Source organism: Vipera ursinii (genome assembly GCF_947247035.1).
Source record: "Vipera ursinii genome assembly, chromosome: 1".
Classification (NCBI taxonomy): Eukaryota; Metazoa; Chordata; class Lepidosauria; order Squamata; family Viperidae; genus Vipera; species Vipera ursinii.
Window position 1 is genome coordinate 277,194,736 of NC_139512.1, and position 19,492 is coordinate 277,214,227.

Genomic DNA, 19,492 nt, shown 5'->3' on the forward strand with positions numbered 1-19,492 from the left:
CAACTTCTAAATAGCAGTAATCATCATAAAACAACTATGCAACATGAAGCTATCATGATCCCCATATGTGATAACATGAAAAAGTGCATCGTTTGGTTTCATTTCATGTAGGAAACAGAAAATGATATAAGGAAGGTAAAAATAACTTTATACTGATGTAGAGAAACTAAGTAAAATTACTGGGCATATTTCCTTACAGCAGTAAGATATAAGATATATAGAAGCTTGAATTCCCAAATAAAGATTGTAAAAATTAATGAAAAATAAAATGTTGGGAACTGCTTCCTTAATAGACACATTTCAGGGATAGGTATGATGAACTTGTATGACTTCTCTGATTGTTATTTACTTGGGCTGGAAAATAAATGCACCAGAATTAAAACACTGAGGAAAAGTAGGTAGCTCAGGATAATAAAAATAGTAATTAAACACCCCCATCCCCCCCAAATCCTGCTGAATTTCAAATAGGGGAAGTAAGGCAATTTTTCTAGTTATTGCACTAGCAAGGAAAACCTGTTGTAAAAGAATCTGTAGCAGGTGTTAGTCAGGAAAAGCAGGAAAAATGCAAAAAATAAGGCTGGAAGCTGTGCATATATAACTAATTTAACTTTGCCTGTTTTTGTGGGTGCACACATGTGTATATAAAGAATACGTATGTATACCTAGAAAGGCAAGCAATTGGCCAGACTGGCTTTCCTGAAACCAAACAGTGGGAAAGCACAGCACCAGAATTGTCCAATAGAGAACATGACAGTAGTGTAGACTGAACATCTTGCAAATTGTTGTTAAAGAATCTTAGTCTGGGAAGGATTTGTTGAATCCATTTCAGAGCCAAGCTGCCATGAATACAAGAACTGGGCAGACAACTAAAAACAAGATGTATCAATGTGCAGAATTGCCAATTATATCAGAAATAAAGAAACAGGAAATAACTATGTAACTTCTCAATCTTTCCATTCACAAAGTTGAATATAGTCCACAGAATTCATATCCACCTTTATTCTCTAGCAAAGCACCTTTCCTCAAGATATTTGTATCAAACTATCAATTTAATATGTTGTGGAGAATCATCATTCCTGCTCTATCCTAGCATGCCTGATTGATAGTCTACTTTAGATATTGTTCAGTTATCTGGAAACGTGTTCTATAAGCTTCTTTTAAACAAGCCTGTAAAGTGATTTGTCTACTCATTTCCCTTTATCATTCTGGAACATTTTAGATTGCGTCCACTGGAATTGATTTATTTCCTAACATCTAATAAAATAAACTTGCATTGCTCCGATTACAAAAGAAGAATTATGTGACCTCCGATCCTTCCGTCGCGGGTTGAAGACCCATTTATTTGAACTAGCGGGTCTGGCCTGATGGGGGTACTTGGGTTTTTTATTGGTTTGTTTTAGTATTCTGGTTTTAACTTGGGCATTAATTTAATTATTTTTTAATGTTTGTATTGGTGTTTATATTTATGCCCTGTGAACCGCCCTGAGTCCCTTTGGGAGAAGGGCGGTATAAAAATCTCAATAAATTAAATTAAATTAAAATTAAATAGCAAATTTGATTAATCATCAAATATAACACTTAGTATCTACTCATGTAATCTTCAACCTCACACTAGTGTTTTATTATCCTTATACCAAGGGTGACAAGTTCAATGTTACTATTTAACAGGGGAAAAAAAACCTTGATAGAAGTTTATTAGGGCTAATATCACCAATAATCAATCTGGAGTATTTAATGTCATTGTTATGTCAATATAATTAGAATTCCAAGGAAGAGCATTAGGATTTCTTTCTCAGAATTTTAATCCAGTATTTTCAAACAGACTTAGTAAACGTCCAGTAAACATGCTATCCCACTCCAATGGTGGGAAAAGAAAAGCTAATGCACTATTTTGTAGCAAGAGAATACAGGCAACCAGTGGACTGCATATGGTTCCTAATTCCTTCTACCTTAGTCAAAAATATCAAGAAATAGTGAATATAAGAAAAAAATGAGATACAATTTGAGGTTTGGAAAAATTACAGGAAAATATATAGCTAAGTTAAAGATATTAATGAAGAAGACATGAAGGTGATCTAATAGAAACAAAAGCAAAAAAAACCCTCCATGGTACTATTTTTTTTAATTAAACAAATTTTTGCTTAATATCCTATGAAGAATAATGAAGTTGTATATGGAATAAACAGACAAGTTTCCAAAAATGCAGAGGTATACATGATCAGATAACTAATGTAAGATAGGTAATAAGAAGAACACAAGATATTAAGAGGTTTAAATTTGTTCTGTTCAGTATAACAAAGCCTTTGATTTGCAAAATATTACCAGAATATTGGTTATATTCAGGCTAACAGATGTGTCATAACACATCTGTGTTATGTGTTCTGAGGAACCTTTACAATGAATAAAAAATTGCTACAAGAAATGAGTCTAGAAAAATGAAATGCTTCAGAATAGGAAGGGGAATAAGACAAGGAGATGTCTTTTTATCTATAAGAAATGTATTAAAGGGGATGGCAGAACTTTTGTTAGCTAATAGTAAGAAATGAAAATAAAATGAAAAGTCAAAAATCTAGTTTAATGTTAAATAGAACGACAAATGAAATGTCAACTACCACATTTATTGAACTTGCAGCTGACAGCAGTGTAAGTGGTACTTTTGTTTTCTTTAGCTTAAGAATATTTATATTTATATACCGGTATTTATATTTATTAAATTTTTATACCGCCCTTCTCCCGAAGGACTCAGGGCGGTGTACAGGGCAATAAATATTAAAAAACAAAGTACAAAAGTTAAAAAACAATTAAATATTATGCCCGATAGGTAGAGATGGCCAGTGTGCTGTAGAGATAAAGAGGAGATGAATGCTAATCTGTGGTATTCATGGTTTCAAGTTTTTCTGTTTAATCAGAAATCAAATTCGCACCTGCAATTTCTTTTTTTAAAAAAAATCCATGCATGCTTATACTAACCTGGTCAAACAGTTGTTTCCCTGTAGTATTAGGCTGGATGGCAAACTCTAGTTCTGCATCCATTGTGGTAACTCGAACATTGACCTAGAGGAAAAGATTAAAACAATGTATAAGGAAATAATAGATCCAATAATTTCCCAATTTAGTAGATAATTACAGGAAAGTATGTTAATTTGAAAAGCCAAGCTATAGTTTGTTAGTTTCATACAGCCACTTATCTATAGCAAATGACTCTGGCTAAAATCAATGCATTAGCAAAATATTAAAATTGATAATTCTAAGTTCAAAATATACAATTTTTAGAATATTGATAATATTGAATAGTATTTAGTACTGAATACTGCATATATAAAACAATTAGTCCAAACATTGAAAAACTATTGCCAGGTTTCTTACCTATTCGGAAACCAACAGTAACTTCACATTTACTGAAAATATTGTTATGAAATCAAGGAAGAATGATTGCGATGAAAACAATTAACAATTCCACTGTACAAAACAAATGACTGGCAATTTGTATTGGTCTTTTGTTCTATTACTAGTTATTAATACTGTTGACTGTTTATAACAAAGGACACTAAATTCCACTGCATGTTAACTTTAACTTATTATTTTTTACAATTTTCAATGTTTCTTTCAAACATTATCAACTATAACGTTTAGCCACTTAAAATTATGGGTCTAGTAAAAGATCAATAGATTTACATCAGGACAGCTACATCTTTATCTTTTGATCTGATATATATGGATAATGTGAAAATGTTACTTTGGACATATCCATTTTTTCCCCTATTCTCACTCTGTGAAAAACATACTTTAGAATGATTTGTTCAAAGTTCTTTAATTTCAAGAAGATTGAGGTCTGCTCTTCTATAAATTTAAATGTGCTAGTGGGTGCATAATTAATATATAAGATTGGCCTTTTAAATGCCTCACAATACTACTGGATTACAACTTCCTGTTGGCTAGTAGATGATTAGAGCTCACCAACACATTTTAAGGGCACTAGGTCATTGAAGACTGCATTAAAGGTCACAGAAAGAAATTTTTCATGGCTACCAACATGATAGAGAACATAGCACTGAAAATATAAAACAACAATTAGTGTTGTTGGCAGAGTACAATTATACTTGTCATTGAAAGACTTTTATACTAGTACACAGAAGGATGAGAATATTGTACAGTAGTCCTTGATTTATGACCAAATTGACCCTGGGATTTTGGCTGTAAGTTTTGTAGTCATACGTTGGGTCACCATGTGACTGGACTCAATTTTACAATTGTTTTTACAATGTCTGTTAAGTGAATCACTGGGTTATTAAATGAACCGCATGGTTGTAAGTCTGAATCCAACTTATCATTGGAAAATGGCAAAAAATAAAATAAAATTCCAAAATGTGACCACGTAATCATGGGACACTGCAACCCATTGTAAATGTGAGCTGCTTGCCAAACATCTGAAATGTGATCATGTGACTGCTGGGGTGGTATGGCAGACATAACTTCAAGAAAGGATTGTAACTAACTTTTTTCAAGTCCATTGTAACTTTGAACAGTTGTTAAGTCACTGGCAAGTCAACGACTACCTGTAATACTTTCTTATCATTGCCAGCTTCTTGTATGCTTGTACGCAAATCACAAATCCATGAATGCAGGCAGCTATTAACAAAAACCTGGGGAGCACAAAATAGCAGCTTCCAGTTCTGATTTCCTGGAAACTGACCCAAGCCGGATAACAATTGTGGAAAAGCAAACACTATTATATAAATCAGGGGTCCCCAACCACCGGTCTGTGGACCAGCACTGGGCCGTGACATGCCAGAAACTGGGCTGCACCAACAAGAGAAGCCCCATCCACAGGATGCAGGCAGCACACAAAATCACGCCTCCTTCAGTGTATGGAAAAACCTCTCTTCAGGGAACTGGTCCCTGAGGCCCAAAAGTTTGGGGGCCACTGATATAAATGTATATCCATATAATATCATATAATACTGGACAATGAAAATTGAACGACCACTTGTCTGAAATAGGCTCAAGGTTGACTCAGCCTTCCATCCTTCCGAGGTAGGTAAAATGAGGACCCAGATTGTTGGGGGCAATTAAGCTGACTTTGTAATAATGCCGCTTGGGGTGTGTGTGAAAGCCCTAACAAGCAGGCATATAACATAGAATGAAGGCTACTGCTAAGCTTGTAAGCCGCCCTGAGTCTTCGGAGAAGGGCGGGATATAAATGGAATTAAAATAAATTAAATACATGCACGTAACACTCATTAGCCATAACACAAAACAGTTCCTCCCTCTTATTAGCTTCGATTAATAATACAAATTACGTAATTGCTCCATTGGAAGACCACTACATCTGCCATACTTTTTTTCTTTGCTGAAATTAATTTCTTGGAAAAGAAACAAAATATTTGCCAGTTAAAACACAAAAGAATTACAAGTTCTTTTCTATTTCTTTGGCTTTATTTCCCCCCCTCTATTCTTCGCGATTCAAAATTTGTACTGGTTTTATTGTATTGAAAACCTATTTAACAAAGATACATAGGCAAAAAAGAAAAGAAACTATTTTCCATTTGAAACACAAAAGATTAATAAATCATAAACTTTAGTATTCCTGGCAAATAGATGGGGAAGAAATAGAGCTAGTGACAGATTTTATTTTCCTGGGCTCCAAGATCACTGCAGATGGGGACTGTAGCCAAGAAATTAAAAGACGCTTGCTTCTGGGGAGGAAAGCCATGGCAAATCTAGACAGCACACTAAAAAGCAGAGACATCACCCTGCCAACAAAAGTGCGTATAGTCAAGGCTATGGGCTTCCCAGTTGCAATGTATGGCAGTGAAAGCTGGACCATAAGAAAGGCTGAAGCCTTTGAACTATGGTGCTGGAGAAGACTCCTGCAAGTCCCTTGGACTGCAAGCAATCAAACCGGTCAGTCCTAGAGGAGATCAACCCTGACTACTCTTTAGAAGGCCAGATCCTGAAGCTAAAACTCAAATACATTGGCCACCTAATGAGAAGGAAGGACTCACTGGAGAAGAGCCTAATGCTGGGAAAGATTGAGGGCAATAGAAGAAGGGGACGACAGAGAATGAGGTGGGTGGATGGAGTCACTGAAGCAGTAGGCGTGAGCTTAAATGGACTCCAGAAGAGGGTACAGGACAGGAAGGCCTGCAGGAACATTGTCCATAGGGTTGCGATGGGTCGGACACGACTTCGTAACTAACAACAAACTTTAGTATTAGCACCATTGCAAAGTAGTAAATAGAAAGTCATTTGCAGTGGACACTTGTGAGTTATTATGCAATTTTCCATGTAGCCCATGTGGACCGGCACTGTGCTGCAGCATGCCATAAACTGGGCCGCATAAACAACCAAAGCCCCATCTGTGGGATGCAGGCAGCACACATAACCACGCCCCCTCCGGTCTATGGAAAAACCTTTCTCTACAGAACCGGTCCCTGTTGCCCAAAAGGTTGGGGGACTCTGGTCTAGCCTACAGCTTGTGGATTTCCTAATAATTCCCTCCTGCAGGCTCTAAGCTGGTCTATACAACCCTATCAAATTTGGGGCAACAAGCCAAGTAGCTTGGATGCTGTTATGTACAGAAATCTTTCCAGTAATATGAAACTAAAAATAATTACTTTCCACTCGTGTATTTATAACACATATCCGCTTCTACTAAATTAAACATTACACAATTTTAGAGATCTAGTAGTTGCGCGTAAGACTTTCAAGGATTGCACAGGATTCTGGGATAACAGATTGTTCTCTACTATCAAATCTTACCACAGATAATATAATGGCTGTAAAGCTATTTCATCCCAATAGTGCTTTAAATTCCAAGAATTTGGAGAACTGTGGAGAAAAGGAATAAAATGGTCTAGACTAAGTAGACTCTAACAAGTCATCTGAACACTAGAGTTAAGTGTAGCTAACATATATAAACGTTCTGTGCAAATTTTATACTTGACAAGAATGTTCTCTTTATTTTCACTGAGAATTCCATCTTTATATATTTTATGCACCTTTACTCTGCTACTTGTGATCAGTTCACAATCTCATGATTTCATATGTTTAATCATATGAAGTAATACAAAATTTTAAGAGGAATCATAAAAATATAACCTTGCTGCTTGAGAGTATTTTAATAATCTAAATCTTTTAGCTGCGGAAGTGTTACTTGTATGCTGTGTTCTGTTGTCAGCAGAAAGCAAGCCATATGAGTGTAAAGTCACAAAATACAGTTTGAACCTTGATCTTTATAGCTTAAAAACCCTGGTGTTATTTAGCCCTAGGCCAGCATTTCCCAACCTTAGGAACTTGAAGATGCGTGGACTTCACCTATGCTGGCTGGGGAATTCTGGGAGTTGAAGTCCACGCATCTTCAAGTTCCTAAGGTTGGGAAACGCTGCCCTAGGCAACCAAAGCTGTTTAAACCTTTTACATTTCATATACATTATAACTTAAACTATCATAACTAAAATCTAGAAAATGTTACACACTGTCTAATTTCAAGGTGTATTATTTTAATCTTTTGAAAAAGCAAACAGCCTGAAAAACAAAAACAAAAAACTGTGAACAATAAGAATTGGACCAAAATATCTGCATGACAAGGCAACAGTAATACTTTCCTATCCGCGGTCTGACAGCTGCGGACAGGAAAGTATTACAGAGGGTAGTGAGCACAGCACAAGACATTGTGGGCTGTTCCCTGACACCACTGGATGACATCGCCAGGGCTTGTTGCCTTGGAAGAGTGAGGAAGATTCTCAGGGATGACTCACACCCTGGACGGTATCTCTTTACTCTCCTACCATCCGGTAGGAGATATAGGAATATAGCCAGCCGTACCAACAGGCTGAAGAATAGCTTTTATCCGTGGGCTGTTAGGCTTTTGAATGGGATGTAATCTTTTGCAGAGTTGACTTGGGAGGCCGGTGTGTGGTGTAGTTGGTTCACATAGTGTGGTGGGATGGAGGGTTTGTTGTCACTGTGTGTTGGGGGGAGAGAGCACAGGGGGAGGCTCAGCTAATCTCAATGTACACATGTTGTACTTTGACAATAAAGGTTTATTATTTATTAACAGATTGTGGAAGATTGGCTTAAGCCATATTTAAAGTATTACTACTGTATGTAATAATTTCCACAATGCAATTAAAAATGTATTTTTATTTCCCTATCTTTAAATTTTTCATCTTAAAGAAACTGCTTGCTTCTTTCTAACAGCTCCTATCAAGTTTTCTACTTCCTCTCAGCAAAGTCTTGGATGTGCCTCAATTAATTCCTCAATTTATTATTTGACTTACTTTTACCAAGTAGCAGCTGTAGCATTTGGGGCCATTTTGATAAGGATAGGACAGAGGAGATCTTAAAGAGTCCCCCCACTTTTTAAAATTGTTGTTGACATTGTACTATTTCAGATAATGAGCTACATCCAACATCACATCCTTATGACAGAATAATTTCTCTCATTAGTTTATCCTCCAATTCTTTGGGGCGAGGTTTGGGTGCTTTTGGTTATTGGGCCTTGATTCATAAAGTAGGGCAAGACAGGTTGCAGAACTCACCACAGAATATAAGCAATTAAAGTAATCATGGTTGAATTATGCTGCATATATTTACGCTGATTGGGTTATCACTGTCCAATTAGGGTGACAAATGATTCATGTTTCTATGTCGCAGAGACTGAAAAGGACAAAGAGAAAAGCAGCAGTTGTGCCCCGTCTTCCCAAGCAGATTGCTTTTGTTTTAACAGCTGTATGCAAATTGGCACTTAAGGTATTTTTTAATGATAATGGTACAAAACAGTTGCTCAGCCTCAATAGGTCTAAGTTCCAAAAGCTTACCTACTTGTTAAGGAAATCAGGAAGAAAGGAGAGCAATGTCTGTATCTACTGAATATGGAAATAGGCCAAAGGAATTCATTTTTCGGGTGACACTCAAAGAAAAACTGCTAAGCTTGTAAGCCGCCCTGAGTCTTCGGAGAAGGGCGGGATATAAATGGAATTAAAATAAAAAAATTTAAAAAATTAAAAAGACAATGAACTGCCTTTTTATGAGTGCTCATTTCCAGAAATATAATTGTGTTACTATACAAGCTAAGGATCATATTTAAAATATCACATTTTATCCCAAGGTTCCCCTCCCATCTTTGATCTGAATTCACAGAATAGGGCCTACTTCATGAAATCAGCAAAAAGATGATTAGGCCATAGTGAAGTGAATAGAGCTTACTTGTGTAACTGACATACTGGAAATAGTATTAATTTTCACATATTGTACTAAACAAGCCATAGCAGTTTGGCTTACGCCCACATATTTTATACACACACATTATATGTATATATCTCATGGTCTACAAGCTACAATGTACACATGCTAAATCCAAGGTAAACCAACTGCACGAATATCAATTGTTAGAAATTTCCTCTCCCTTCCAGCTAACTCTGGTGATTTTCTTCTACCTATCTCAACAATGCAATTTTAATACTCAGGGGGAAGGTATATCACAATAAATTTGAGACTGATGGCAAAAATAATGTTAAGAAATATGTTGATATTTTTATATATGTCTCATTCACAATATCATGCAATAACCAATTAGTATGATAAGTCAAATGCTAGAGGACCTGATCCAGAATAAAGTCTGGATTTTTCTAGTGGCATGAAAATTTTAAACTTTGCTCTTACTATGTTAATTTAAACTGGAATTAATTAGATTACTATTCAAATTAATGAAATATTTTTTTCTATTAATAATTCTATGAACTTTTGTATCTTTGGTAGCTTAGCCCTTCATCCTACTTAGATTTGCTGAATTAATAATACACTACAAGTTGAATTGGCCAGCAGGACTGATTAATAAGATTTCCTATCCAATTTCAACTTGCTATTTGTTTCAAAGCAATAGTAACTTAGTGTACATGCACGTGAAGATACACATGACCAATCTATAACAATGTAATCATGCTCCAGCACAAGTCCCAAAAACAAAGCAAGAGAAAAAAATGCCTTTTCTACATTCTTATGAAAAAATTACCCCTTTCCTGTTTCTCTTTTATCTCAATTCAGTTATCACCCGACATCTAAGGATATAAATAGGATTGAATGCAAGCCACAATTCTCTAGAAATGTAGAAAACACTTGTATTATTTTGAATATCATTATTTCTCGACTCAAAAAACTCTTTCATATTCTAAAAGTAAAGCTGTTTTCTCTTATGTGTATTCTTAATAACAACCAAAACTCAAAAATTTTAAGTGGCTGTATGTAAACAATTGGCCTGTGAAGCATGCTGTAAGAGTTCTTGTTACATCCTCGACTAGCAAAATAATTTCTGCAAAACAAGAGATCACACACATCCCCCAATTTCCATAATTTATAAAGAATGCAAATTCTGTGTTACAGAAGCTTGGTGCAAACTTCCGCCATTCCATTTCTCTGTATAATATTCTACCTTCAGTTCCTAAAAGAAAGACAAGATAGTAAAAGAATAGTTTGCAATTTTTGGAAAAAAATTGCAAACTATTCTTTTGTAAGGACCATATACAGCAGACATGTCAAACTTGACGTCACGTGACGTCGTGCAACATATTGGCACGGTTTTACCATTGCTGGCAATGGGGTAGGCGTGGCTTCCGGAAGACACGTCTGGCCTGTGGGCCGGGAGTTTGACACCCCTGATATACAGGTTTCATTTTTTTTTGTCACAATTAGTTTTAAATCTGACTATTTAGACAAAATTTAAAGCTATTCAATAAGAACTGAATATATTCAATCATTAATGACTATCTTTTAAAGACAACCAAGAATTTGTTTTTAAGATTACCAAAGCTGGAATCAGTAACCCTGGGATAGGTACCACAGAGCTGGAAGAAAAAGATAAATGATCCCCATCTTCTCTCTGCTGAAACTAGTAGATGACTAATATGTTTGATCCCCTATGATGGTTCTTTTCCTTTTCTAATTATCCTGTCAAAGAACTGCTTAATTACTAGGTATGTAGAAAACTGAAGCTGGACAGCACGGAAGTTCTCAGCTATGCTTCCAAATCTTAGTACTATCCTCACTAGCACAATAAAAAAAATCAGTGCCTCTAAGTTCTCTTTTTACATTTCAAACCACGTCAGCATTTCGGCTTTCCAGCATTAATTAGCAGCAGAAAGGGGAGGAAAAAAAACTTTTTTCTAAATGTCAGGTGACAAATATAACTCAGGCAGAGTTAAGAACATACTGTAAGCAGCTTTTGTTGATTAGATGAAGGAACTTTTGCTCAGCCCACAGAACATTCTTGTGTAACTTAGACATAAGTCCAGGAGGTCATATTGAAAGAGAACCCTATCACAGTGCCTGATTAGCAAATTCACTGTACTGCTTTATGCTGCTTGATTGGGTAGTGTAGAAAGCCTCAGAATGCAGAAGAGGGTAGTTCTTTTTTAATCAGCGCAGACTGTTCAGGATCAAGAGGTGAAGGAGCAGTGGAAATATATGATGGCAGCAGAAAACAGCAAGAGTGTATTTAAAGGTGCAGCAACTGAACTTGAGAAAGGATGAATAAAGATACAGAATTCAACATTGACTTGAATTACGGTTATAAAAAACATCAAAATACATTACTCCTAGTTCACATTTCAGCCTAGGTAAATAACATCTACTTACTATACTACAGTGAACAGTAAGAAAAATACACCAATTATAAACTTTTCTATAAATTTATTGGAGGCCCATGAGAGTTCACCTACAGATGAGAAAATGAAAGCTGTATTCTGGACCAGAGCAAAGATCTATCTAATCCAGTAACCTATTTTTCCACAATGATTTCTCACAATGATCAGCTGAATCAACTGAAGGTTTATAAAGAATATGTTCATACAAAAAGTTAACTATATGTTGTCTTAAGTACTTCTGTTTGTCAATCATTCAGCCTTATGAAAACCTTAAGTAGGTTCCACATCTAGTATTTTGAGAAAGCAAACCTCTCTAACCGCTTTATCCACAACATGAATAATTTTGAAGAGTTTTATATTACGACCCTTATCATTCCCCCCACCAAATAAAATCCACATGTGTTACATTTTCCCTGTTGTGAAGAATATATGTAACTCAATGCTAGCTCTTGGTATTCTCAATTAGTTTCTCTTTCTGCTGCATTTCATTCCTAGGCTAGATGATATCAATATCATGAGTTCCAATTTTACCAGTTTGATAAATTCGATAAAAGTTGCTTGATAAATTTGATTTTTCTTTGTAACTTTTATCCAGATGCACAATACTCATAAAGGTTTAACAATCAGAAGTCTACATAATACTCCTAATCATTGCAACAAGTAGACCACAGCATTACAGAACTGGCAAAGTTAGTTTTGATTTCAAAACTAATGAACTTAAGGATAATATCTAAGGTCATAACTTGGGTATGTTGGTTGGCTTCCTATGTTCTATTGTCTTTTAAAACCATGGTTTGCTTAGTATCACACAACATTCTCACTACGAATTCATTTCTAAACTACAATTGCAAAAAAGATCCCTTTGTTAACTGATTACCTTGTGTAATGTGGAAATAAAGATTCCTAGAAGATTGCTTAAGAAATAAAACTTACTATGTACTTTAGACTTGGGAATAAAATTAGAGCTTTACGAAAATTGACAAATACAAGATTTAAAAAAGGAAAAAAACACAAATGGAATCCTTAGGCCTTCTAAAAAATAAAATGTAAAAAATTGAGCACTTTAACTTTTTTGTCTCTCAAAGTTAAGGTTCTAACTTGCTAACTATCTATAAAATAACTTCTATGGGTGGAAACACAAAAAAGCAGCAGTTGTGCAAGCATATTAATCTTTTTTCCTCAAGTCATAGCTTTAATTATTACAATCTCCACAGGCCCAGCTTACTGAATCTGTGGATCTATGCTGTACCTATAAAAAAACCCTATAAGCAGGGCTTTTTTTCTCATAGAACGCTCAGAACGGAGTTCCGGCACCTTTTTTGGATGGAACCTTGTAGGACAGGCAAGGTGGGTTGTATGACGTGTGTGAGTTCCGGCACCTTTTTCTTATACAAAAAAAGCACTACCCACAACAGTGGGCTTCCACTGTTATGGGCTTCCTAGCAGCCTTCTGTGGCTCGCTGGTGTTTTTAAAAGTCCCTGCCACTAAACACAGTTGCTGCCAGAAGAATCTGCTGCCACCTCTGTCCCAAATGATAAACTGCTGAGCACCTGCCATGCCTCCAGGCTTCATTGACTTGGCCAGCTCCATTGCTACCCATTGAATAAGCTGATCAGTGCACCAGGTGTTCCTTTGTAGCTCATGATTATTTTTAAGGTATCAATCTGATCCTTTTCCCTCCATGAGTTGTGCTGGCCTTTTGGTTTGCTAACACAAATATAGTTAATAGGTTTTCAGAGTTACTTATAAGTAGTGTGCTTCTAAGAAGTAAACGTTTCACAATGATTTCTTAAAAAAGCAACAAATACTCAGGAATAAACTTTTCAACACTGGAATTCTAGTTTGCTTATGGTCTAATCTTTTTTTTTTTTGCTTTTTAAACTTCCCACTAAATTTAATGTGGCTATAGAAAACCGAAGCCAAGGAAGAAGAGAGTGTTCTGTAGGTTTGTCATAGAGAGGAAAGTTTATAATAACCCCAGAACAGGATAACCAGAACTGCAGTTTGAGCAGCACGATATTTGATATCGAGACTCGTCTCTCTAAACAAGCTGACTAGAATAAAAGAAAGTATGGAATGTTAATAGAGTTTTCCGGCAATCCATTGCACAGCAAGATATTGTGTCTATGCAATGCAGCTCCTTTAAGCCTTAACCACCCAGATGAATTACAGCAATATCTTCTTGGAAGAAACCTACTTTTGTGAAGGTAATGAACTCTGCCATCTTTCCAAATTCCAAGTTCATTATTAAACAGCTTTTTAGATACCGATTTTGCTGGAGAAGCACATTCTTTGCTTCCATGTGACTTGGGGAAAAGTAATTCAGAACATCAGCCATTCAGTGCAAATGCACAGTTCAAGGTCATACGGGGAATGACAGCAGACACTCCTGTTAATCTGCACATATATAAAAAAGTTTACAACTTGAACTATAGGATGAAAAATGTGAAGAACCTACCTTCCAGGGTTTTTTTTTTACAGGTTGTCTTTGACTTGCAACCATTTGAGGTTACGAGGGATCTAACTTGGGGCTACTTATAACCTGGATTTAAAGTTCAATGGCCGCCGCCCCGGTGGTATTCTTGGGTCTCGGCATCACAGCCACACTTACGGTCATTTACAATATCCTGCAGTTACATGATCACATTTTACGATGGTTTCTCTGAAAATAGGCACTTCTGGGTTTTTTTTGGAAAACTACACCAGTAGTAAAGGATTTAACTACTGCGGCATTCGCTTAATGACCACAGTGAACACTTTACAACTGCTGTGTTCATGTAATAACCATTACAAAAAGGTCATAAAATTGGGCCATGTGACCAACTCATTTTAAGACTAACATGACTTTTGACTGTGATGGGCAGGCTCCATTACAGTCATAAATTGAGGATTATCTGTAGTAGGAATGTTTAAAACAATCTGCTCTGGAGATCAAACTTCCGAGGAATTTACAGAATGTTCCATACTTCCTCTTCCTCCATGACAATCCAGCCATTCCTGGTTAGACTGGCAACCTTCTGGAAGTTAATCTTTCAGGACAAGAAATGTACTAGTACATTAGTGTACTAGACATGGAACAGACTATTTTGCACATTATTAATTTCTACTTTTTGTCCGTAAAAGCATTGTGTAAAATTTTTAAACGAAAAGTCAGTTATTAATTGCTTTGTCTTCTGACTTAAGCTAGAATTCTAAAAGCAGCTATTCATGAATCCTATTAAATGAAATAATTTCTTAAAAAATCATATTGCATGACATTTCATGCACAGAAGACGTATGTATTTCAGTGCATATGGCTGGATTGAAAAAGAAACACTTGAATAGTTGAAGCCTTGGTAGGCGTATTATTTGATGTCATCTAGAGAGCTCAAGGTAAGTCTTTAAATGTTAATTCTGGGGAAAAGATGGGACTCCCTCCCCAAACATTTTCAAAATAAACAGAGAAAAACATAGCCAAAGGAACAAAGGGTCTTCTTTCCTGTCAGTCAATAAAGAACAAGAGCTAATGCCACTGATACTTAGGAAGGAGCATGCCAGATACAATTAGTGTAAATTAGTGGAACCGGGCGGGCACTGGAGGGAGAAAGCAAGGTCCAGATTTTTTCAGAGGAATCCATTATTGCATAATTAGTCTTGGGTCCAAAGAATGAACCATATGACATGAACAACCACACCAAAGACAAAGGAAAAAGCATTCTAATAGAGAGAGAAGAATTACAGAAGAAACTGATGAACACATGAAATGTTCTTCAGAATTTCTCAATTTGTTACCTGGAAACAGTGGACTACTTTCACATCAACTTTTTTTTTAAAAAAAAAAAGATCCGAGTTTAGTTTTCTTAAGAAATTTACACAACCTAGGTGCAAGATTTGAACATGCATAAAAGCTATGCAGATTTCAGGATAATTATATGATATGGTGTCCTTATGTTCCTTTACATTTCAACAAGTCAACAGGAAGCCGGACAACAATATATTATAGCTACAATAAGCAGCGCACATATGGACAACCATAGGCGAGAATATCCATGTTCTAATAAACTAAAAAATTAAAACTACACATTAGTCAAATCATAGTATGAAGAAAATTGACTGGAGAAATAAGGAACATGTACTTCAAGTGTAGTCTGCAAAATGGTGCTAACAGTGACACTCAAGGAATTGGAAGTTGAGGGAAAAGATTAATAAGAAAGCCAAAAGTGTGCCACTCCTTTTTACTGTATCAAAGCACTGCAGCCAGCCTGTGTAGGAACTACTAGTAATTATTGTCAGAATCCTGAAGAATCCAAAACTGTACATTTTACCTCCATGTTATTTGTCAGAGCCTCAATCATTAATAACAACACAAGATAATTATATGATATGGTGTCCTTATGTTCCTTTACATTTCAACAAGTCAACAGGAAGCCGGACAACAATATATTATAGCTACAATAAGCAGCGCACATATGGACAACCATAGGCGAGAATATCCATGTTCTAATAAACTAAAAAATTAAAACTACACATTAGTCAAATCATAGTATGAAGAAAATTGACTGGAGAAATAAGGAACATGTACTTCAAGTGTAGTCTGCAAAATGGTGCTAACAGTGACACTCAAGGAATTGGAAGTTGAGGGAAAAGATTAATAAGAAAGCCAAAAGTGTGCCACTCCTTTTTACTGTATCAAAGCACTGCAGCCAGCCTGTGTAGGAACTACTAGTAATTATTGTCAGAATCCTGAAGAATCCAAAACTGTACATTTTACCTCCATGTTATTTGTCAGAGCCTCAATCATTAATAACAACACAAGAGATTTAGATCTCATAAAACATTAGTTTTACTTAGGACCATCAAAATCTAAATTCAACTTTTTTCAAGCCACAAAATATACAAGTACAAAGTGTGTCAGATTTATATAAAATTTGTTGCATTTGCATAGTTTAATTTATTTAGTCTCATATCTACATTATGCCATCCAAATCTTTCTCTCTTTCCCTAGATTTCTTCCCAGGGAAAAAAAAAAAGCATAGCTTTTTGCTATGATGATAATTTTTACAGCTGTCACTTGAGGGTTGTTTTAGTAACGTTAAGGAGGTTTACTCCAATTAAAATGGAACAGATTCAGAATCAGAAGTCAAAAATCCAAGATTAATAGTATAATTTCATTAAATATTAATCAAAGATTATAAATTTCTTTGCATCTTTAGACTCAGAAGACACCTAAAGAACATCTTACACGTAGGTACAGATTTAGAAACGACAATTTCTACAACTCCTATACTAAAGGGAACTTTAATTCGAACAAGCGTAAAAGAAGTAAACTTTTGTTTTGCTTACCGGCTTCGGCATTTTTGCTTCCTGAGGTTTTCCTGTCGATCCAAGACCAACTATTCATACAGCAGTTTATGGATCTTCCTCTTTGCTTCCAGGAGACCTGGTAGAATGGTTTACAGGGAAGACCAACTCAGACGCATGACATAGTTAAGGAGCTTTAGGCAGAGTTAAGCAAGCAAAAATGATTCACCCATGACCAATAATTACTTAGTAACACCACCACTTGACAAAGAAACAGAACCAGCAGCCTCACCCAGTAAGGAAAAAAAAAAGAGTCCAATTGTAAGTAGAGAAGGTCATTTTGCCAGCCACACCCATAAGAGCAGCTATAATTTCAAGATTCTTGAGAGAGAGAGAGAAAGAGGGAGAGACTCTGACTCTCTGGGGGTGGTATCTAAAGCCAGTATCCCAGCAACAAGAGAATCAACGAAACCCCTCAAAAGAAGAAAAAAAATTGTGCTAAGCCTCTCAGGCCACCAGTTGATACCGGTAGCTCGTATTTCTCAAACTCTGCTCCCTTGAAGAAGACAATGGCTGCAATCTGATTAGGACTACATTCCGCGATAAGCAAGCTGCAGGCGCCCATTCTACATAGGGCTTAAAGCCCACAGAGCAGGGGTCTTCAAACTTGGCCCTTTTATGGCTTGTGGACTTCAACTCCCAGAATTCCTCAGCCAGGCACGCTGGCTGAGGAATTCTGGGAGTTGAAGTCCACAAGGCTAAGTTTGAAGACCCCTGCCACAGAGGGTCGATCTTAACCCTGGGGAAGGCGGGGGTGGGGTGGGGTGGGGTGGAAATCGGTAATTGCTCTCTGGTGGACTTCGAGGCTACCGTGAACAAGGAAGGAGACATTTTTGATCCGTTCAAAAGGAAAGCCTTTTCTGCGACTCAAATGTCTTAGGGGAAAGCCTCTTTTGTTCAACGCCCCCACCCCACCCCACCTCCGGGACGCAAATGGCTTCCTTTTGTACCGGAGGGGCCACCTTTTACTTTCACGTCCGCGGAGTTAAGAAGGTCCTTATTTTTTTTTCCTCCTCGCTCCCGCACGAGAAAGGCGAGGTTAAGTTCTTTTTAGCAACTTCGTCCTTCGGTTTTAGTAGCCCGCCCAAAGCGGGCGATGGCTTTTGCTCGCCTACTGTTCGCCTCGTCTTCCGCAAAACGGACCCGAAGAGGAGCGCGATGCCGCCCACGCCTAAATAAAGAGGGGCTTTGTCGCGCGAGGAAGAAAAAAACAAACAAACCAAACCCCCAAAACAAACGTCGTGGCACCAGAGACGTCAGGAAGCGCCAATCTTTCGCACGCTTCCTGGGGTTAAAAAAAAGTTTCGTTGAATTCCGCGGAACTCGGAGAGGGAGAGAGAGAGAGGGAGGGCGGGGAGGGAGGGAAAGACTTCCACTCTCCGCAAACCCGGAAAGCCAAGCGCGAAGTTTGTGCCGAAGGCCCCAAAAGAGGCTGAGGGAGAGAGAAAAAAAAAAGAAGGCGCAAATCCCCGCCCCGAGAAAGCCCCAATTCCCTGTGTGAGAGAGAGAGAAACACAGCGTGGGAATCCCCCGCCTCGGCACCTGTGGCCGAAGCCTTGTCCGCCCCCGGCGCTTCTTCCTCTTTTTCCCGCCTCGGAGGCGAGAGCCTGCCGAAGCTGTTTCGGGTCCTCCGGGGCCCCACCTGCTTTCCGTTTCCCGCCAACGCTGGCAACCCGAGGAGAGAAGGTTCGCTCGGCGGGCCTTACCTCGTTGGCGCGTCCTCTCTCCTCAAGCGAGTCGAGCGGCTTTTGGTGGGGCGCGACTGCTCCAGCCGCTTTGGCTCTTTCCCTGGGCGTGCCCTTCCCGGGCCCTCCCCGGGTGGCCGCCTCAATATGGCTGACGGCGTCGAGAGCCAGAGCGCTGCCGGTCGCTCGCCTCGCTGCCTAAGCCCCTCAGCCGAAGGGCTGGGGAAACCCAGAAACCCAGCCGGCAACGTGCGAAGGCTGCTGCGGCCTCTCGGGTGCTTGTTAATCCGAGGAAAGAAGAACTGGAGGAGAGAGATTTAACACGCCCGCAAGCAGGTGGAAGCCTGGCCAAGTCCTGTGATTTGCAAAGCGCCTGGACAATTATTATTATTATTATTATTATTATTATTATTATTATTATTATTATTATTATTATTATTATTATTATTATTATTATTATTATTATTATTTATTAATTATTATTACGATTACTATTACTATTACTATTATTACTATTATTATTATTCTTTTTCCGAATCGTTAGGGAAGGAAAGAAGGACGCCTGGTCCGTTTCGTGCGTCCTCCCTCGCTCAGAGTCGCCAGGAGCTTTTTGTCCGGACGCAGCCTAAAAAGTTACTTTGCTGGCTTGTGCCTTCTTGAAGGAAAGTGCAGCAATGGTGGTGAAGTAATGGGAAGGTTCTTGAGAAACTAGGACACAAAGCAGCTTGCAGTCGGAATAAGTCCTGGGTACCTGGGAAAGGAACTCATTAGTTTGATAACCCTAAACTAGGGGTGTCCAACCTTGACCACTTTAGGATTTGTGG

At 37.7% G+C, this 19,492-nt stretch overlaps 1 protein-coding gene across 1 annotated transcript in view; it reads right to left on the reverse strand.

The window, feature by feature from the left end:
• Positions 1–18,828, reverse strand: part of EZR (ezrin) — a 39,952-nt gene extending 21,124 nt beyond the window's left edge. Inside the window, exons 1-3 of the mRNA XM_083371183.1 lie at positions 18,690–18,828; positions 16,966–17,062; positions 2,971–3,054 (exon numbers count right to left, since the gene is read on the reverse strand). Of these exons, the coding sequence (XP_083227309.1) occupies positions 2,971–3,054; positions 16,966–16,977 (96 nt within the window). The 5' untranslated portion in view covers positions 16,978–17,062; positions 18,690–18,828. The remainder of the gene's footprint in view (positions 1–2,970; positions 3,055–16,965; positions 17,063–18,689) is intronic.
• Between the last annotated feature and the right edge of the window lie 664 nt (positions 18,829–19,492).